This window comes from Phaenicophaeus curvirostris, chromosome 3 (assembly GCF_032191515.1).
Source record: "Phaenicophaeus curvirostris isolate KB17595 chromosome 3, BPBGC_Pcur_1.0, whole genome shotgun sequence".
Classification (NCBI taxonomy): Eukaryota; Metazoa; Chordata; class Aves; order Cuculiformes; family Cuculidae; genus Phaenicophaeus; species Phaenicophaeus curvirostris.
Window position 1 is genome coordinate 19,710,728 of NC_091394.1, and position 22,975 is coordinate 19,733,702.

A 22,975-nucleotide genomic window follows, 5' to 3' on the forward strand; every position below is an offset into this window, starting at 1 on the left:
CTTTACCCTTTCTCCGTGACTTTGGTCAAGCTTAAAAAGAAAGGAAAAACCTGATTGGTAAAGATAGACAGTTAAATAAATAAATTAAATAAAACGAATGGTATTAACAGAAGATACTTTGAATGTTTGAGGAAGGTGAAATTCAGAAGGAACAGCCCCCACACTTTGTCATTCTTAGTTTTGCAGTACAAGTACGTACTGAGTATTCAGAATGATCTGAGAGTCTTTAAAATGAATTTTCCAAATCTTTTACCTAGTATAATTAGAAAAGAATGGCTTTGAGACAAAAGTGACACGTCTCAGGGGAAGCAAACCAACTAAGAAATTACTTTGAGCATCACACTCATCATAAGCTACTGTGCTCCTATTCCACTAACTGATGTCCACACTGTTCTTATGATGTCTGTGTTTCCAGCACCAGGTCTTGTTACAGGTGTTTCCAGCACCAGGTCTTGCTTCTTGAATATCGTCCTGCCTCTTAAATTTTGTCCTCTTTTCTACAGAGCTTATGCATTTCTCTGTATTAGTTGATGCTGCCTCATCTACCGTGGGAATAAGTAAGAATTCCTGCCAGAATAATGCATTGATATTTAAGTCTTTGCCTTTGTTTGCTAGCTAATATGTTCCAAGTGGAATTCTCCACCCTACCACATAAGGATTTATAATGTTAATAATAACATTTTCACTGGAATCCAAAAAACTTTCTCCAGGAAGAGCTCTATGAAATTCCAGAGGGTTAATATGTAAACAACTAGAGTAATCAGAAAAGTCTGGCAAGACACCCACAATATGTCCTGCCCTGATAAGAGGAAGATGGATAACCTAGATGTCTTCTGCTTGAGACAATAATTACTTGTTATCTGCTAGTGTTTGGATGGCAAACAACTTGAAACTCTTTTCTTACTACTCTTTGAAGTAGCTGTACTGACCTTGTGACTGCATCAGTCCCTTTTATGATTTCAGTTTCCTTATCTAACAATTTATTTAATAGAGCTCTTGTTCCTATGAGACTCGGATTTCTCTAGGATGGAATTAAGAAAATAAATGTAGTTGCTTGCCTAAGGAACAAAGACTGAGATCTCATCTAGCTACCTCAAGAGATCAGGCCATTGATCCCTAAACCCCATTCATGTGGGTATTGTACCTCTTGGGGATCAAAGGCAGGGACATCCAGTTGTCTAACCAAAGAGTCTTATCATTTCTTGCTGAGTATGATCAAATGTGGAAGTGAAAGGAAAGGCGGTAGAATGAATTAGCTAAGGAATGCCATGGCCTTAGGCGATCTCATGCATGTAGTAAAAAAAGATAATATTTTAACACCAGTGATAATGGAAACAAACTGAAACACAGGAGGTTTGCAGAACATCAATAAATGCTTTTTCACTGTGAGGGTGACTGAGCACTGGCATAGCTCGACCACAGAGGCTGTGTAATCTTCTTCCTTGGAGACATCTAAAAAAACCATCTAGACATGGTCCTGGGCAATTGGCTCTAGGTGACCCTGCTTGAGCAGAGGGCTGGAACAGATGATCTCCAGATGTCCCTTCCAACCTCAATCATTCTGTGATTCTATGAGTTCACAGCATCAAGTATTTCAGAAATTACTCTGGAAGATAAGCTGACATCAGCCTAAATTTAGCTCTCGGATACGTATAGACAATAATATGCAGACATTCCAGTATCTCCTTGCTTCTTGAGAGGGAAATCTCTTCAGAAGGGACATAACCTTGGATTCTTGACATCGTTAACTGTAGGACATTTTGCACATAACTTTTTACAAGCTCAGTATATTTAATCTATTAACACCTTATTGACCAAGGTGAAAACTAAAAAGAACTTGCTACTTTTATTCCCACCATCTAGGGGAAAAAACCCTTGATGTCAGACTGCATATAAAAATATCTATGCAGATTTCCTTTTACTGTATGCATCCTGTAATTTTATATCATAATTTAAAAAAAAAAATCAAGGTAATAAAACAAGTAATGATATGAGGATGAAGGAAGGACTTCAGGTTCACAGTGTTGTAGTGAGAGAAATTTCTTAATAAGCAGGCAAGTGTCTTCAGAATCAAGTTGAATGATTTAGCAAACATCGTATTTTTATTTGTGTGTTTGTGTACTAATGTGGCAAAACCTAAATTAAGTGACAAAGAAAACTAAGACTTCCCGATAAAAGTAGGGAATTACTTGCCTAATGGCAAGTAATGAGTCTCCACTGCTTCTACAAGCATGTCTGAAGCCTTATTTGCTCAGGGAAAACTCCAGCTAAGCTTGATGAGGAAAGTATTTTCCTGGATTTTTATTTCATATTACTATGTAGCTTTAAAATACAAGCTCATATCAAGTATGATTAGAAAAAGACTACTTTTGGAAAAGAATATGCCTGGGAGTGGCAATAAAAGAAAGCAAACCCAAAACCAATGGACACCTTTTTATGCATTTTTCCTTCTGCTTGTAGGAAGGTTATGATACAGTGAAATTACCCTAGTTATGATTTGATAGGAGAAAATATCTTGCGAAGCAATTAATCTCCTCAAACAGAAACAAACCCAGCCCATGGTAGCAGCAGAGTTCTGCAGTGACCAGCTGCTAGTACCACAGGCCTCTGTGCAAAGCAGTAGCCAGACCTTAAACAAAGTAGTTTCCTGGCAGTGACTTGGAAAACTTTGATTTGCCAGATTTTCCCCAAAGGCTTACATAAATGGCTGTCTCCATATATATTTTTCTAGAAGGGCCATTCATATTTTGCATAGATGCATCTAGTAATTATATGAATAAAAGAGAGATCTGTGAGGATATGCATGTGCTTTTCCATGAAAAGAATGGGTTTGCTTCCTTCAGATTCTAGTATCAGGGTCCTCCCTTTTTAAGGACATCTTGGTGCAGAAGAGCAAGATGAATGAACCCCACATTCACCTGAAATAGCCTCTTCCAAAATGAGTTCTGCTTTGTATAAGCTGTCGATCTCTTCTTCAGAACCAGAATACACATCAAAGTCAAGATATGCAGATGTGATCTATACCAGGTTAAATTTTTGCAAGGAAAATATCCTTTCTCATACCTCAGATCAGTATCTTGTCTTATTGGAAAACTTTCATTTTGAGCTGTTAATATATATTTGACACTAATATGCTCCTCCTTTGATTTCTTAGAGATTGTACTGGTTCTAATGATAATTGCACAGACAAAATACTGTATTATTCACCATGAAAAATAACTTTACTTTGCAGATAGGTAATACATAGCAAGACTTTGGTCCAAAGCATTTTATGTTGAACTTAGAAAATTTATATGCATTATATGTATGTCACACCTTTTTTTGTTAGTATTTGGCTTTAGAAGGAATTCCTGGAACTGAAACAGTGCTAAAAAATGCCTTGCAGATTAAGATTTATTACACGCATGTGTTGATTTTATGTGTGTATATCAATGGAAAGCTATATTCCCTGAAATAATGTAAACTCCAGGCCTCTCTATGCTGTTAATCCTTAAAGCTATATACTGCTGATTTGGTTTTGTGTTTGAAATTTTGGAAAGCAGTCTAGCGGATTTTGACACGTATCATCTGTTAATTCTAGTGGCAGACATTTATCCCCCTACACTATTTTTTATTTTTTAAAAATTACCCAGGATTCCCTTTATCTGCTCACTTTCCCTTAATAATGGGATTGGCTAAGCATCACCTATGTTAGAATCACAGAATCATAGAACCACCAGGTTGGAAGAGACCCACCAGACCATCGAGTCCAACCATTCCTATCAAACACTAAACCATGCCCCTCAGCACCTCGTCCACCCGTGCCTTAAACACCTCCAGGGAAGGTGACTCAACCACCTCCCTGGGCAGCCTGTTCCAGTGCCCAGTGACCCTTTCCGTGAAATTTTTTTTCCTAATGTCCAGGCTAAACCTCCCCGGCGGAGCTTGAGGCCATTTCCTCTTGTCCTGTTCCCTGTCACTTGAGAGAAGAGGCCAGCACCCTCCTCTCTACAACCTCCTTTCAGGTAGTTATATAGAGCAATGAGGTCTTCCCTCAGCCTTCTCTTCTCCAGTGCTACCTCTTGGTCACTGAAGACGCCTAGATAGCTTTGTACCAGAGGAACCAAAAGGGAGAAAAATGTAGAAAAGAATTATGCAAGTATATTAACTGCACTGTAGTTCTTTCCAGAAGGGACCATAACTTCAGAAGTGTGTAAGCATGCCTAGTGCACTGGCTGCCTCACATATTATGGGATTCTTCTGGCATTAAAAAAATGTTAATTAGAAAAAAATGCCCACAATTGCCATTGGTTTTAACTGAAACATTATATGTTTTCATGCAGTTTGCTCTTTTTGGCTCTTTCGGTCCATCATAAAGTTCTTCTTGAAAGATTTAAAGTTAAAAAAAAAATCTTTCCCATTCTTTATACAATTACAACTTCTTGGAGGAACTAAAAGAATAATATCTCCCTTAGGAATAACCTCTTCTTTCAAGAGTTTTCTATCTTTTATTTCAGTTATTTTATATCCAGAAGACAGCAGTAGTGAAAAAGTGAGGTCAAAAGGTAGAAACATCAATGCTTATGTAATCCCCAAAGTGGATTATTCCCCTCACAAAAATTGCTAGTATGACATGTGAAATTAAGGATATTCATTCTGTGCCTGCACATCACTTCTAATGGAATTTGTGAATCTTTAGAAAAATCGAGCAACACAAGAACAATTGAGCTTTTCCCATGGTATCAGCACAGAGAGTGCTAAAGTTCAAATCAGTTTTTCTAATCTGGCACTTGCCAAAGAGCTCCGTGGAGCTGTCCTTCCACTCTCTGTACAGCTCTGCCAACGGAAGAATTGGAGGTAAACAGATTTACTAAAAACGGGAGAAGGGGAACCACTTAGATTTCAGTACTCTCGTTAGTCCTGGCAAATATATATGAATTGTTTTCTCATTTGGATCAGGGCTACACCATCCCCAGATGGATAAACCACATTTATTGTGTTTCTGTGCCAGGATTACACAATCTGATGTCATCTACAATATGAGAACAATAAAAGTATAATGATTTTCAGGCACAGTGTGGACATAGCACTTCATAGGACAAAAATCACTGGACAGATACTTTGTTACTCATTTCATTTGTCATTGAATACAATAGTTAAAGGCATTTTATAAGTTTGGTGGAACACAGTGCTTATAAAGCACTGCATGCCTTTGAAGATCTAGGGAATATGCAAACTCCACTTACCATACAACTTTAAGGGGAAAAACCCCAATTTATTAGTGTCAGGGCTAACATTTAAAAATGAACACCTAATTAAATTGGTAATTAAATATCACATTTGAATGCTCAACTACTTAAAACAAATCAAGCAGGATACTTTGTGAGACATAACTTTGATGACCATATATGAGTGTTTTCATAGCAAATGGGAAAAATTCCCCATGAGAGTTAACTTAAAATCAATGCATTATATTTATACAATACAATTAGATAGTTAGTACTTTTACCCAATAAAACCAGGTTATCACCAGGAAAGCAATGAAGAAATTGCCCTAAAAAGTAAACCAGGCTTGACTGTTATTGTGAATTTTATTTTTCGTTCCAAATTTAGAAATATTTTCAAAATCTAGTAATAACTTTTTTTTTATTCTCAATTCACTGGAAATAACAAAAGAGAGAAAAATGGATCTTTTTAATATAATTGAAAAGTAGGATTAGCTGGAATAGACTGTGTTGACTGAGCATTTCCTCGCCCATTATACATATTTAATCATATCATCAATGTATTTTAAGAGTTTCTTATTTTTTAAAAAAGGAGATGATAAGATGATTGTGTTGCTCTGCTGTTGCCTGATTTATCTTAAGAGACAGAACGTCAACCAGTTTCTGCAGTGAGAAAACGATATGGTTTTGTTTGATTGTCACTGGTGATAGTTTTGGCTCATTTTTCATGGCTCTGTCACCCAGATTCATAAACAAGCTGCTTCTCCTCACTTGGATACTGGTTTTCACTGGCAGTTTATCATACTTGACTTGACTTAACCAATGTGATTTCCACTACTGTATTCTGACTTTTGCTACAATATGACTATCTGTATCAATTCAGAAGACTCAAAATGCTATCTCAAATTTGACTGCCAATAGTTCTGTGAAAACAGAAGGTTATTTCACTACTAGGAGCATTCAGATACATTTACATCACCAATTTGCTATCATCTGTAGGGTTTTTTCTGAACTGAAAAAAAAATTCTTATCAGGTTAATATTCCTACCTTCCAACTCCCAGCAGCCAAGTTCTGCAGTGCCCCTGCTGCCCCCTCCAGCGTGTCTGGATTTGAGCACTCAGAAAGAAGTGTGAGGTAGGGTTTGACTATTGAAGGGTGCCACAGCATCTGGATTCCTTTGGGTGGTTCTGCACAGTCTGGGAGAGGTCCTACGCCATCCCACTGTTGGAAAGTACAAATCAAATTGTCAGCAAGGACCAACAAAATACTTGAGAAACGCCCCAGTTAAGGCTATAAGATCTATTTGTGTGAGCATGAGGGCATCATATGCCCACAAGAAGCTGTTTTCAGTTTTAGCATATCACACAATTCTTCATGGAGAAACCAGATTTCCAACTCAACACTCCACACAGAAGAGCTACAACACTGGCAAGCCACAGTATTTTAGCTAGCTGACATAACAGAACCACATTTCATTGAATTTATTTTTTTAGGTGGGAACAGAAGCTTGTGAATGCGAATATATCTTAAGAGGTAAATCTAGAACTTGCATGGGAGGAAGAGATTTTCCTTTTTCACATCCTGCTCAGTTCTCCACATTCTCTCTCTTCTCATTAGAGAAAAAACAAGACAAAACACTACCGTGGAAAACAAAGTAACTGAAGGCTATGAGCCCTCTCATCCTCTGAAAGTCCCAAGTGTGAGAAGTCTTCCTCAACTGCACAACTTCTTTTGGCTTTTCATGGTGCGAGTGCATGAGGCATTAGCCACACGGCCAGTCAGCCAGCCGTATGGTCTGAGACTCTAATGTAGTCGGTAGAACCACCTCGCACAAAACAGTTTCTTCCTCTAATCACATACAGAGTTTTGCCATGAAAACAACTCATCTGATATCCCAAACAGGCAATATTAAAACCTGGACAACAAGTAGATTATTGCACAAAATTCACTCTTACCAGGAAGACAAATTTTATTCCAGGAGGAGAGTGACTCACTCCTCCTGTGGAATACAGAATACTTGCACCTAAGCATCAAACCTCTTAAAAGAAGGAAATCCAAGGACTTATTTTTGCTTCTTTAAACAAAAGTAAGATATGGAATGCACCTCCAATGAAATTTCAAATGTGATTTCTATCTATATAAGTAACGTATGTTTTGCTTTGCTTTGTACAGATAAAGGGATTTAGGAAATGCATAGCATTAATACCACTGTTAGGAACAAGTTTTAGCTTTTTAATAAAATCTCTTTTCTAACACCTCTGACATGTTCAGATTGCACAATATGATACTAAGGAAACCTTTTAATGCCACGGGTTAGAGTTTACTTTGATTATGTAGATATAAAATGTGTATCGTAGCATTGAACATCCACTAGGCATACAAAGATAGCACAAGCCAAATTAATTCCTTGCTTTGATCTGCAACAGCTAATTTAATTAGTTGCGCCACAATACTTGCACTGGGAAAGATCTAGAAACTGTCCTTTTCAGGAAGTATCAACCATTTATTTAAGTTCACTTGAAAAATCTACATATAGTTTAAGGGATAATCAATCAAGTCTTATCTAATAATAACTAACATAATTTTAACAAGTCTTTCTAGATTACTACCATGCAAACCACCATTTTTTCCTAAATTAAAACCGAACACCAAAGTGGAAATCTTGTGGAGCCACTTAATACACAGGAGCTGTTACTGAAAACCAGGAAGCTGCTCAGACAGGAAATTCTCTGCACTGTACAAAAGTTACCATAGTTTAGAAGAACTGGCACGGCATTACCCAGTATTGGTTGAAAAACTACGGGAAAATGGCCTTCTGGAGAAACAATCCCTTTAAATGAGACTATTAAAGGGCTGTACCTTGAATTTTTAATATGTTTCTGCCTTTAAACCAACAAGTTGATTTCAATGCATGTAACACAGTCCTCCTTTTTTCTCCATATAAATCACCATCCTTGCCAGAAATTACTTCTTGTCAGCTCATAAAAAATACATGAAAACCGGCTTCTTATTTATCTCTCAGAATTCAATCATTTGCACTGTCAGAATTCTTTGGAAAACAAATGAGAAACAAATCTTACAGGTCAAATCTGACCTCACCATCAGATTTAAACTTTGCACCTTAGTAAGCCCACTAACGAACGGCTTGTGATACCCAGGATCTTCATCTGTGTCATTCCGATTTGCATGAATTATGCATGCATTATTCAGCTGAAGAGTGTTTGCACAATGTGTTTACTATATTATTTCAGGGGTAATGTACATATAATCTATCAGATGTATCAGATCTACCCAATTCATTTTCTGGGCATATGTGGAGATAGAATTATCTTAAACTCAAGCACCTACAATTTTATAAACCCAAGGACTACCGAAAATCAGCTGATATAAATAGAGCTGTATGTGTATTCATGCCGTGCTGGTACATATAAAGCACTAGAAGTGATACTTGCAGATAAATGAATATTTAATGCAGTTTTGTCATTCTTTCCAGTAATGAAAAAACATTTTTGAAACAAAAGTGAGACAAATCACTGCATTTCCCTGCTCTCCTTGTGACTCATTTTTTACCTTGATTTCCTTAATTTATGATCAACTGTAGGGGAAGACCTTTTTCTCAAGACACCATGATGCCTCAGGGTCCTTCTAAGAGTGATGGAAGTCTTTGGTAGTGCACACACGTGCGCAGTGAAGGTCCAGTAAATCCAGTGACATTGGATAATGTCCTGTACCATTCTTCACACGTGGTGTGTGTTTGCCCATAACAGCTGAGTGGCATGCATAGGGAGGGTGTCACTGTCAATCATGCATGACACCACAGTAGCCTCTTCAAGGTTCGGTGATAAAGGGTGACAGAACCGTAGCTGCTTTCTAGGAGGGAGAGGGCATAAGCTACTATGACCTGTCACATACTCCCTGTCTCCATGTTTCAGCTCCTCTCTGCTCCTGCATCTGTGATCTCAGTTAACCCTTCAGTGAAGGGTTTAATGGCTTCTGGCATCTTCTGCATAGCTGAGACCAGTGCCTGCAGCAGTGGCAGGGCACACAGGACTGATTGAGATCAGAAAAGAAGCTATTACAGAGGTGATTTCCCGATCTTCATCCATTTATTTAGTATTTCATAAATATAAACATCAATTGCCTGAATGAAAAAAATATCTTCCCCAAAATGATACTACAGTCCATTTTCTCAAATGGTGGCTAAGGCATGGCAGAAATTGCTTTATAGTTCACATTTCTCAATATTAATGAACCAAGGCAGTGTGCTAAACAACTCTACCCAGTAAATTACAGGAAGAGTTATTGTATTATTGCAGACTATGAGGAACAATCAGTAAGGTCTATGTCAGATAGGCTATGGATGTAGTAGAAGCCCCTGAAAAACAAGCTGACTGCATGCAATTACTCTTCCTAGCTTATGCTAAGGAGGAAAAATAAAGTCATAAACAAATATTCCTTCCAGGCTTCCCTCCTTCGGTTGAAATTACCCACATATATGATGTGGGTGAAGCTGACAAACTGTTTGTTATGTGGGTGAGACACAAATCTCTAATTTCCTGAAATGGGTGCAAAGAAAGAATGAAAGCCAACCAGAATCAAAATCCAAATACGAAGTTCTTCAAGAACAGAAGACTTTTGAGAAAAAGAGTACTTTTAATAAAGTTTTCCAAAATTACTATGGAACTTAGAGAAAAGATCAGTCATCGAGATGCTTCCCCAGTGCCACATAACAGATTTGTTCTCATTTTAATGAAAGCAAATTTGTGTTTATAGTGTATTATTGTATTGAACACCAGGAAAGGCTTCAACTCAGTGAGACAAGTGCATTCTTAGTACTTTGGATTTTGTACTAAAAGCCTCATGTTAGTGGAGTTTGTTATTAAGGAGTATCACACTATGATAGTTTTCCTGTGATAACAAAACAATAGGGTTGTATTTTCATTTATTAAATATGAGTATTTCCTTTCCCCGAGTCTGTGCAAATTACCAGTGCTAACAAAAGAAAATCTAGGAAAAAACTCCAGCAAAACCCAGCAATGACTACAACCATCGTGATCTCTCTCCAATGATCCCAGACATTTGAGACAGTCTGATAATGCCGTAGCTATGCTCTTTCTAGCAGCAGTGATGAAATTTATATCAGCAACTGAACAGTGTTCCACAAAAGCATTATATATTGCATTCTTAAAATAATTGTCAATGCCTTTATTAAACTTCTTTATGTTAGTACTCTTAGCTAAGAAAAATAATTTTATTTGATTTGTGGATTTTGTCTGCTTAAAACCAGACTCCTCCCAAGTAAAAGAGGATGGAGTTCAATCCAGGGGCAACAATCTTGAGCATCTCACTGCATCTCCTCTCCTTAGGGAGCTAAAGCTAATGGGCTCTGCACTGTACTCCACAAACCGACAAATACAAAGTCTATTTAATAACCCTGTAGTTCTGACTTCGAAAACTTGGTCATACATGATACCGAGAGATTCTCAGGGTATATGAGATGTTTCTATGTAGGCAAGCAAGAATTTAGAAATCGTTGCTAAGAAGCTCCATAGGGAGCTGCTCAAGAAAGTTGATGTCTTGCTAATAAACAGTTGGCATAACCACCTTGCACAAGACAAGGAAGAAACAAGTTGAAATAGTATCCTTCCTGGGCAGAACATGCTGGCAATAGTCTTTCACCCTAATTTCAGTTTAGATTACTAGCTAAAGGCAAGAGCCACCGTCATATCTCTGTTTCTGTGCTTTTTAACTTGGTGTGTCTTAGTAGAGTATTGACATATACTTGGTAAAATAGTAGTTCGATCACATGAAAAAACATACCTGACAGCTTTATTTTTTATTCTTTTTGAAATATTATTGCCTTAAACCTGCTATTTTACCTGGACAGAAGAATTTACAGCCCATTTAGCAAGCATACTAAAGAGGCGTGCCAGTCAATTCATAATGATATATAACTTGAAATGTTGCTTTTATACCTTAAAGCTCTTGACAGAAGGTGAAAGAGAAGGTCAGGCTCATTTCAAAAGTGTCACTTCCAATCAAAAATCAGTTTTGGGGCTAGATTCTAGGTTGACAAGAATGATCACAGATGAGGAAACTGAGAGAAGCATGGAGCCAAGAAGACGGCCTGTTTATTATTAGAAATGAAAAGAAATGAAATAGTGTCACGTGCATATATGGACTGCATAACAAGAAATATAATAAGGATTAATGAGAACTCCCTGGTTCTTTTAGTGAAATCGGTCCACACACCTTATCATGCCTCACTGCTTTTTCTCACAATCCGTGTTTCTCGTACTGCTCGAAGAACAAACCTGTTGGCAGCAGCAAGCATACTAATAGCAGTGACAAAATTTTCAGCAGTGGAAAAACTAGCTTCCATTTGAAGAGTGACATGATACAAGGCAGAGAGGTCAGAGATGAAGGACTCTACAGCTGGAGAGAGTAACAGCTGATCGTAGGTAAGCAGCAGAGAGAATATAATGAACAACAGCGACAGAAGGAATTACAGTACTTGAGGTCTGAGACAGCAATAAAGTCAGGTGAGTTTCACTCATTTTTCCTGAGGCCTTTATAAGTTTTGCTTTCTGTTTTTCCATAGATAATACCAACACTATAACTGGCTTTTATAGCAAATCTTCAGAAGGTTTGGATCTCTTTGGGCATTAAATTTGTGTGATACAGCATATGCCTCAAGAATCCATCTGACCTCTTGTACACTGCTGAAGAAAGGAATGATTGTGGGCTCTTTTAACACTACCCACCTTTATTGTGAAATGAGGACAACACTTGTTTCCTGTGATCCTAAGGGAACTTATAAAGTCAAGTAATCTTGTCATTAGACAACTATGACCTGAATAAAGAAACATCTCTTATTTGTTTGTGAGATATAGAGAAGTTGCCATTGTTATAGACAACTGATGTAATTAATGAAAAATATATTCCAGTTTGTTCTTGAAAGGCCTTTCAAAGAAAACCACATTTTATGTTATCACTCAGTTCTGTTCTTGCCCTCAAGTAACTTATATGTGGTTACAATTGAAATACAGCCTAGAGGAACAGGGATAATTGTTTCCTAAATCATAAAACAAATAAATTCTAATTTCTTTACAAAACAAAACAATGAGAAAGTGACTTTAATATTACAAGTTTCTCCTGTTTTACGGTTTAAGAAACAAACATCCTAGCAATGTGTGGGATTTTTCTTTTTTTAAGTACAGAAAGCTGTGTCTTCAAACACATCTGCTGTCTAAAATGATACATCTGGTATAATTGCCCAATTACAGTAGTTGTGCTACTGGTAGCTTTTATATAAGTTGGACACTTCTACTTAAAAATTGAAGACCACTGCATAAATGCCCACATCTGTCACTTCAGGAGAAGTTCAAGAAAACACACGCTTGAGAAACTAAGTGAAGAATTGCAGAAGTATACTGTAAAAAGAAAATTTGCAAGTTGCATTTGGTAAGATCTGAACATTTTTTCCCCATGCTGTTTTGTAAACCTTATCTTCTGAGGAAGACAAAACAGTCAATATTATTTTACGAGAACCCCATACACTGCCAAAAGAAGAACAAAACCTATATCCACAACACATTTTCTGGGGACATAAAATGTAGCAGGCTGCAGAACTGGAAATTGCTCCCTTGTACTGAGGTGTCTCAGTTCTTAGAGATGTGTCTGTGCTCTGTGCTTCGTCTGACAGGAAAGGCAAAACTCTCAAGTATTAAAGGAATCTCACAGGTAAATGATTGGGGTTTTAATACTGACTGAACTCCACTTTATGTATGGATAAGTGACAATAATAATGAGCCCAAAGAAAGATTTGATTTTATTTTTGTGAAGAACTTTTGCTACAGGTAGCTAGGTTTGGATTGCCTAGTGTGAACAATTATTAAAAGTAGTCTGAAGCTCAGTGCCATCTCTTCATGGGGCACGTGGGTAACAGACTACTTGTATAACTTTCTCATCCTCCGTTTCTTTGAGGTTTCCTTCCACAGTTTGCATTCCATGGCAGTTTGCAGCACTTTAGTGCTTCAGATGTTGTAAATCATTGCATCCCATGAAGACGCCATAGGTATGCCTTCATTATTTACACGTAAAACACTGTCCATCATGAGTGTGGTCTTCAGACCTATATTATAAGATACTTCAGAGTGGGAAAGCGCCCCTGCTGAGGCACTTAGAGGAATGAGCATTCTAAAATACCGTCCCCAGGAAAGCATGAAAACTGTTCTGAGTGACAGAACAAGCAGCAGGTAAGAGCTTAAGCACTGCAACTGAAAAGAGATTATGAAAGGCATCACCTGAAAAATTTAAGAGTCTTGCAGAAAAATGATGAGATTACTGTACAAGAATATGTACATGTTCAATACTCAGGGCAGCAGTCAGCACATAGGGAGACAATATATGGCTGAAAGGGCATGTGAAGATGTTTTCCTGCAGGAAGTGTTGATGAACTTAATTTAGATGGGTAAATTCTGACTAATCTGAAGAACACAAGATGATGTTATTGTCAGAGACTCTTGCCTGGAAAAAAACAATCCAAACAAAACATCCAAGAATACTGTTTTTTCTTGACAGACATAGAAACAGTGATGAGAGTACTCTTGATTGTGATATAATCTAGCAGAAGAAAGGTCTTCCAGTTACTCGTACTTTCCACTAGTATGAATCTACAGGAGTCCCCCAATACAATAAAAAAATGACAGAGCAAAAGAAGCAAAAAGCACATTGTTTTTTTTTAAATAATTGGACTTCGTGGTTTCCAGAAAGAAAAGACAATCAATGGGTGATCCAACCTGGTGATTCTATGAATATATTTGTGTACTTATTTTCGCAAAATAAATGGAGAAAAAATTACCTTTTGCCTTACCCCAGTCTGAGTTGGGGGTCAAGATCTATGCTATGAATACAAAGGCACAGCTACATGAAAAACATTTTTCTGATTTTCTTTTCCATTTTTGAGGGTAATGTGGGAGAGCTATTTCTGTCGTGATAACTTAGCTGAAAGACCTCAGACACATTTGGTTTTAGTAGGACTCTGGTTAACTTGACAACGTACTTTAGGATGCTTGATGTGGTCGACAACAGCCAGGGATCATGGGGGGAGAATAACACACTCTGCAGAAGGCTCACAAGGCTCCCTGAGATTTCTGATGAATAATAGCCACTGGTGAGAACTGGTAGGTGGCAAGGAGGGGTAGACTGTCCAGATTTAAAGGAATTTAAATGAAAGAAGAAACATCATTAGAAAAATATTTCTAGTATTTGTAAGGCAAAGGGGTCCTGTGCACCACAAAATTAGTTCTGGGTAGAGTGAATTTATTTCCTTGCTGCAGAAAAAAACTAGTGAACATAAACCTGAAAATATGTGCACAGTTTTACTTTTCTCTGGATTTTAAAAATTATATTAAACCATTCCATTAAACAAACACAAGTAGATCTGAAGAGACCTTTACCATGCTGCATACTGATAATGAGCGCTCACAGAAACAGACAAAAGACACCTAAGAGCAGGCAGGAACACGTAAATTGTAAAGAAAATCAGCCAAAAAGATATTAGTTCTTTGGCCTGGAGAAGAAGAAAGGTCTTTTATAGAGAATCTTTTATCTACTGAAAAGCCTGAGAGGAACATTGAAACAGTCAGTGGTACAGAGTTAATGTATGAACCTAAGATCCAGAAATCGCAGAAGGAATGTAAGAGTTAAAAAGGACTTTATACAATGTTGAGCTAAAAAAGACTTTATACAATGTCTGTGTGCACACACGCATGCATATTGGTAAACAGAGCATCAAAAGAGAAAGGTGAGGTGCAGTATGACCCATTCATATCCAGACATGATATTTTAGTTCCTGCACTTTGAATAACTGCAGGCATAGTGTGTGGGAACTCTTAATTCAGGAAGAGGGACAATGACTGCTTTATGGGGTAAAATTAGTTTGCCTTGGCACTTTTTATCTTCCATGTAGCCTAATACAGGAATCACAACAAAAGACCATAATAAATTCAAGTTATATTATGACTGCACTGTTTAACTAGAAGAACAGGTGAAATTAAAGTCTTATTAGTCATGAGTGCTGTGTTTTTCAGTACCTGAATCTTAGCTTGTTAACGTTCCTATAACTTTTCCACATTAACACAACTTGCCTTTATGTAGTCAAGAATTTTTTCAGTACTGGTTTACTACATTTATTCAAATACACTGCATGCCTAATTGCTTACTCAAACAAATATTTTCTTTCAGCAACCTGAAACAGAAATAAATGGCAGTGGAAAAGACTAAGTCTAGGAAGACAAGGAAAATACTTGCTGCCAGCACAGTTCATAAATCAGTAGCCATTCTCATTGCTATTTAGTGTTTGTACTGATGCAACGACATCTTTCTCTGTAATATCATTGACAGCATTCCCCAAATTTTAAGATGTTAATGGGGTAAAAAAAGGAGATAAATACAGACTGAAAGTCAACCCAACTAAAATAAAAACCTGGAGCACCTCAAATAACTTGAGGAAACTATTATTTTCCAGTCTTTGTCTCGTAACAACAGATGTATTGAAATATGCATGCTGTTTTTACAATTCACTCATATTGCTTGATTCAGTCCCATCCAGCATTCTTTTAACATGTAAAGTCAGAGTAAAAGACTAACTTCGAGGCAAATAAGAATACAAATTTAAGTCTACTTGCTTGCATCAAAGCCTCTCTACCCGCATACGGCTGTGTTGAAGTATAGTGTAAAGTATATGCAGATTACACATGAATGTTAAGACTTACACTTTTCATTATAAATGGCTTCCTTTAGTAGACTGAGCATTTTACAGTACTTATAGCATTTACCGTGTACCTGTGCCTACAGTTTTCCAGATGCCATCATATAATATGCACCTTTCTCAAGCAAACATGTTTAATTACTACAGAGCCATACTTTGCTTTAAGCTCTCAGATAATCAGCAAAAGCGACAGTTTTGTATATTATGCATCATGCAATTTACTTCTAATACATTGCATTAATTATTTATGTATTAAATGATGGGCACTTCAACTACTCACAGTGCAGCTGCACCTAATGTTCATTACCTGATCTTGTGATTTCTTTTTCTTCTTCTTCTTCCCCCAGCACCCTGAACTCTCTGCATCTTTCCCATTGGCATCACCACAGAGTAATCCATCAAGTTCATCTGTTCCCATCTGCTGTCCCTGAGATGTTTCAGCAGCTAGCCTGTATGAGAGGTTCCTCAAAATGCACACACAGTTTTCAACGGTCTGAGAATTGTGACAAAAAAAACACAGAAAACAACAGAAGAGAAATGTTAAAATCCTTCACTTGCTCACTCTGTATACACAGCAGAATAAGTATCATCGATCTTTGCACATACAACTACCCCAACACTACTCTTACCTGCTCATTTCTGAGTGCTCCCCAGGTAAAAACAGCTTAAGAACTTTAGAAATTTTTATGAAAAGTAACCAGTAGTCTGGACGATATTTTTCTGGGTCAGAATTGTCATTCTGAATTTCACGCTGTAGCCCCATGTGAAACAGAAGCCAAGTTAAACAGCAGTCAAGAGAACCTGAATACACACAGAATGGCAGCAAACTCCCATCTTGGTGAATAGAAAAGGCTACAAATAGAAAATGGCAATAGGTTCTGCATTTGTTTACTTTTCTTAAACCAGAAATCACCTATTTTTCTGGCGTAAATTCTGTAAATTACCAGAAAAACGGGATCCAAGTTCTATTTCACAAGTACTTGCAGCATGAACAGATGATGCTTCTTGAGTCCCAGGAGTAAGACTAGAAATTTCAGAGTCTTGCTGCTTTTACTGCTTCCAGCCAGGCTGCCAATAACTTGTGGGCTACCTTTTTCTTCCACTGATTTGTCCCCCAAATAGGTTGTACCTTCCGTAGACGATGCTGGCAGGAATCCATAAATGGAGTGAGACCCAATGGAGGAGAATTCACATAATTTCTATAAGTCTAAATACGTTTTAGACTTACTTGAATGGTTCAGTTTGGTATAACTGCCCCTAATAAGAAGATATAAGCTTAATTTTCTGGAGCACAGTTTAAAAAAATAGTCTGTACCTATATTTATACTTCATGGAGATAAAAGGCTATAGTTAATTCACTCCAGCCCTGCTGCTCCATTAACCCAGGGCAGAATTGCTGTGATGCTTTTGGTTCTGTCTTACTCTGCCATATTCACCAGTGAGGCAAACAGATGGGGCTTCATTTACTTTCAAATACTGTATGAGCTTATGCCAGGTATGCATTTGGCATACAGTTTTTGCGATGGCATTAAGTTCCAGAGATGATATCAAGTCAGACCAATCTACAAAGGAATAGTTATTTATTTGTTTTTAAACATAGATGAAATTTCACATTACGCTTGTACAAATTTGAAATCTCCAGCCAAATATGTAAACACATGTAGAAATATATGTTTGTCCTGAAAGTGCTTTTAGTGAACATTTCATATCTGAAAGCTTTGCATAGCTCATAGCAACCATAACTTTCTTTAAAAGTTGGCTGTCTCTTACTTTTCTTTAAAATTTCCATATGTGTATTTTATTCACTCTTGCTAATATTTATTTCTGCACAGCCATAGTGTGCTAAAATTGAAGCTTTGTGGTTGTTGAATACGACTCTAAATTTTAATTCCTCTTTTCACAAATAATAGTTCTCACACTTAAAATTATTATTAAGTCAGAAACAAGTAAGTTGAGTCCACCATGAGGACAGTATGGCCTCAAATTAAAAGCTGCTAAGCAAACTTCCAAGGCTCAAATAGAACCAACACCTTCTTCACTAAGGTGAACTCCTACAATCCAAGAAACCTAGTTCTGGCCAGGTGGCTGGACAGATTTCACTCCTCCTTGATTTGTAGCTGTGAACTTTCAGGGGTCCTTGTATTCCTCATTCCTTTTTCAGTTTCATCGTAAGAGGACTAAATACGAGCTCAGTGATCTTTCTACCTTAACAGATCAAACTAAAACTACAAACAGTAACTTTGTCAGGTAACGGTGCCCAAGTCACTGATTTTTAACACTTTAACTTGAATTAACATAGCTTTTTTTTTTTTTTTTACACATTATTAAAAAATACTACTGTTAAGATGCTTAAAAAGCTGCTAGGATCTATGCGCTCTTAACTTCACCAACATGAGCAACGACTTTAACAACAACTCTGCATGTGCTTGCAAGTGCCCCATCTTCTTTCAGAGCCTGCAGGGTCAGGGACATGTTTCCCATTTATTTTAGTTTTTAGTCACTAATGGCATTACAAAATTATCTAATAAGGCAATTGTCACAGCATTTGGAAAACAACATTTATAACTTCAACATACAGTTCCACTTTTTTGTTATAATAGCATCATTTTTGATTAAGAAATTATTCAGTCAGTTATTTAAATATTTAATTAAAATTATATATTATTCTTTCATCACACAGTTAGACATATGTTAGATAGGAGGTTAAAACTACTAAGATAGGGAGAATAACTTTTCTCTCTTTTTTTTCATTTTTCCCTGCATATATGACTCAGCTGGCAGTTTTTCCAAGTCATACCAGCTACAAATGAGAGTATAAACAACATTCTATATTAAAAAGAAGATGCAAACCAGGAGCTTACTGCGCTTCTTATTCAGTCTTCTAAACAATGAACCCATTGTGAAATCAGCTAGGTCACCTACAAAGAAACTCCTGAAAATGCAGCAGCTGAGCTCTGAGATGGGGCATAAACTGACTTCCTCCTTCCCCCTTTCCTCCTCTTCCTCCATCCACCTCCCACTCTGCCCCAACAAAGCTCTTCTAATTTCACTGTTCTGTTAGGCAAGCTGAATCAGGGAACTTTGAAACGGTCCCTAGACCGGCTCTTCCAAAGCTAATGAAGCTAAAGATGCCATTGCGTTTGGGGGCTGCTCTGTGGGAGGCGGCTTTTTTCTGTGACAATGTCACTTTATGGTCCTAATGTACCCTGAATTCCTGGATTCTTGCTCCTGAAAAGACAAAGATGACAAACCTTACTATCAATTTCACTGCTCCCCAGAGCAGACTGGATCACGTACAGCAATGCGTCCGTCAGGCCATCACACTCCCTCATTCTTCTGCGAGCCTCCTCTCCGGCAGAGCTGACATTCCTATAAGGCAATAGCATGGGTCACCATCTTCCCTCCTGAAACTTTCTCACAATTAACATACAGATTAAAAAAAACTTGTTTTCTTTTCTCCTTCCATCAGTTCAGAGCTGTGAATAATGAAGACAGCTGTGAATGAGCTCAGGAAATGTAACACAGAGGGGAACAAATGGAAGTCATCAGGTTCTCCACAAGAAGGGGCTGAGAGGCCAAGCAGCATGCACCCACCTGAGCTGGGAGACTCATACCCTACTAAAATTTGGTGAAGGGATGATAATTTTTCTTTCCTTTGCTTAAAAAAAAAGGTTTTATTTTTGTGAGAAAGCATTTTTAAAATGTGAATATGTACATATAAATCAGGCTTTGAAAAGTCTAGAAGTTTTGCTGAAGAAATCTCCTAGGATTTGAAGAGCCTAGTAGTTAGAGCTCTCGAGAGAAAAATATTATCAAAGCATAACATAAAACACCTGTTATTACTTGCTTCTCACTGTACATGAGTGGTTCGTTTTCTGTCTTATTTTGAAAGAACATTAATGCCTTGATCTTCTCTTTACGTAGTTACTCACAAGTTGTTTTACATTGCAAAATTTAAAACCTCAGCTCATTATAATAATTGTGTTCCTCAGACAGGGCCAGAGGGCCTTCTGAATGTATTTATAAGAACACAATTAAAAGAAAATGTACTGGATAACATAATATATCATAAAGTACAAAATATTGATATCCAAAGAAACAAATATGTATGAATGAGCATCTGTAAGTAGAATCTGTATTTGCTAACATCAAGCCTCCCTGAGAAAAACTGCTTTCAATTTGCACAGTAGTTTTCACTGGGAAATGGGTGAATTACCAATCTCAGGAACGGGGTAGAAATTTTCACGTGGTTCCCTTCAATAGGGGAAGATAACGCCGTTAAGGTGGCTCATCCGTAGCTCCTCTCTCCCCACTCCTAAAGTTTATACAAAAGGAGAACAGAAAAGAGCACACCAGCCCAAAGTACTTAATGCCAATATATAGAAGTTGAATTGGGGCCATTGGCCCTTTGATTTGGAAGAAGGCAAGGCACTTTCTTCCTCTTAAGCCATTTGCTGCTGCCTTTGCATTTAAGATGGAAAAATGACAGGAATCTTGGGAGGGAGGAATGAATTTCAGATGAAGGAAGGTGAGAAGACTTAAGGATAGGCTTCCTTTCAATTTTTTCTTTGCTCTACCTACTTCATCCCGTTCTGCCTCCCTATCATCTGAAAAAAATATTTCCATTTCCATTTCCCCTAAGCACCAAAGAATTTTCCTAATCAAGTAATCTTATAACTGGACAATCCCCCAGACCCTCAATGCAGGTTCTTAATTGATTCTGCTCCCTAAATGCACATGATTTTCCATTTATACTTGCAATCCCACACAATTCTAATTAGCTCTGCTCTCCCACACGTAAGCTGCCCCAGTTAATTCAATATTGTTCCCTTCACTTCTGCAGATAGCCTGAGAAAAACATACATCGCAGGAGCACCAGAATGAACTCCTTTATCTCCCTGGCACATGAATTCACACCTTCCATTCTCCTCGAGACCTTCCTGTTCACCCCGCATTCCACGTCAGATGTGTGCCCTTCATAGTCGCTTGCAAGTTTCGTGTGGTCTTGGTCTTGTTCTAATCCATACTCTAATCCATCCCCTCTCTGCCGCTATAAGAGGAGCAGATAAGAGGTTTTCCTCATTTGGGGTTTGGGCAGTGAGGACAAGGGGAATTAGTGGAATTCTTTTATCTGGAATTCTACTCTCCCACCCTCCAGAAAGAGAAGAGAGAAGTATCCAGCCCCAGAAGAATAACTGCAGAAATTACAGTAGAAGGATGCTGAGGAAGTGTTTGCAGCACTCTACCTTTCCTTGTACCACTATAAAAATAAAAGCTGAAATATTACTGAATCTTTTAAAATAGAACTAGATGTACTAACATTATGTGTCCAGGCTTCTTAATTTTCTGCAATTACGTATACTGAACTGAAGCTTTCAAAATATATAGACTTAGATATTGGTAAAAAAGAGACACACATTCTCCCTGATCTTTTCATTGAGGTGGTTTCACCTTCTCTCTAGCATGGCCAAACGTACATCACCTCGATTCTCCAGAGCCTGCAGAGACTGGCAATGTCTCAGCTCCTCTCCAAGCTCACCAGAAACTCCTCCTCACCAAGACAGCAATGCAGACATCCTTATATTCCCTGAGCTCTGAGCTGTCTGCCTCTTTCATTTCCAGCCAAACAAAGAATATGAGGCCTTCATACAAAGTAACATGGACACTCTAGGGGCATGTCTCACACAGACAATGCATTTCTTTGCCCTGTGCAGAAAAGCTGTCGAGTTCAGTTCTTCTGTTTATCATCCTTTCCCATTATGCTCTAGTTGCTTCTGTAATCACGAAGCAGATATACCAAATTCCCATGACTGCTTTTCCTTTCTCTTAAAAGTCTCAGTCTAAGTCTCTGCACTGACTCACAGACCTCCCTAGATTTCGTATAATTATTTACATGGGAAATAACTTAAAAACCCAAACAAATTCAAACCTTGCACCAACGTTTTGGTAGAAATAATCACTTAGTTATTTAAAAATAAACACATTCCATTATCTAACTACTCCCATTTCAAATCTATTGAAGAAATCATTATTAGCTGAGAACTTTCACAGAAGGTCTCTAATACAACCATGTTCAGGGCTACGTAGTTCTGCAAAAGAGGAGCAAGTTCTAGATTACTTGAGCCATGAAAGAAAACACCCTGCATCTTAATTTCTTTATTTCTTGTTGCTAAATTAAACAAGCTGCACTTGTCAGTGTGACAGGGACCAAGACATCATTTGTCATTTACGAATTTACAGGTTACCCTGTAAATCTTCTTGAACTGGATCATTAGTAATATATACTGTTGGTAAAACGTTCCACTAATGAAGCACATATTTCTCTTGTGTCAGTCTCCAACCACGTGAAACCATGTTTTCTGGATTTCTAAAAAGATGTGGAGATACAATGTATAGGTTTTCAGGAAAAAAATACTTTTCCACCATAAAAGCAGACCAGCAAAACCTTGATTACCTGGTAAGTCTTGATAATTTGTGGAAACTTTACTCACAGGGTATATATGAGGTTAGGCTGACACTTTGAATCTAACAGGACAGAGAGCCCCTTAGACCTCCAAAAACCAGTAAAACTAATTTCAAACGGGAACCAGCCACACAGGATTACCAAGAATACAGAGCGCTGAAGAATAACTCTCAGTTTAGTCAGCAGGTCCTACTTAAGACTTCCAAATCCCAGCTAATGTAAGCAGCTTCTTCTCAGGAAAGGAACATCAAGAATAAGAGCTCAGACCCATGGCTCATCAAACTGCTGTTTTCTGAACAAATGACAGACTGATTTGTCTAATTGTCTAGGAATGGAAAGAAAATTATAATAATTCAGCTTCAGTTTTATGGGAGGATGTACTACAGCTATGGCATCATCACCTGGTAAGTAACAGCAGGCACGATACTCCACACATATGTAGGGGTGTCAATCCAATGCTCCACGGATATGAAGTGTGTGGTATAAAGTGTGCTCACAGGGATCAGCAGTCCCTTGACAACCATACAATTTTA

The 22,975-nt window shown here is 37.7% G+C and overlaps 1 protein-coding gene across 6 annotated transcripts in view; it reads right to left on the reverse strand.

Annotated features, from left to right (window-relative positions):
• CTNND2 (catenin delta 2) overlaps nucleotides 1-22,975 on the reverse strand; it is a 662,416-nt gene that overhangs the window by 82,947 nt on the left and 556,494 nt on the right. For all 6 annotated transcript variants that reach the window (XM_069853473.1, XM_069853478.1, XM_069853475.1 and 3 more), the window contains 3 exons: nucleotides 19,231-19,348; nucleotides 16,287-16,472; nucleotides 6,253-6,426 (listed from right to left, as the gene is read on the reverse strand). In XM_069853473.1, the coding sequence (XP_069709574.1) occupies nucleotides 6,253-6,426; nucleotides 16,287-16,472; nucleotides 19,231-19,348 (478 nt within the window). The remainder of the gene's footprint in view (nucleotides 1-6,252; nucleotides 6,427-16,286; nucleotides 16,473-19,230; nucleotides 19,349-22,975) is intronic.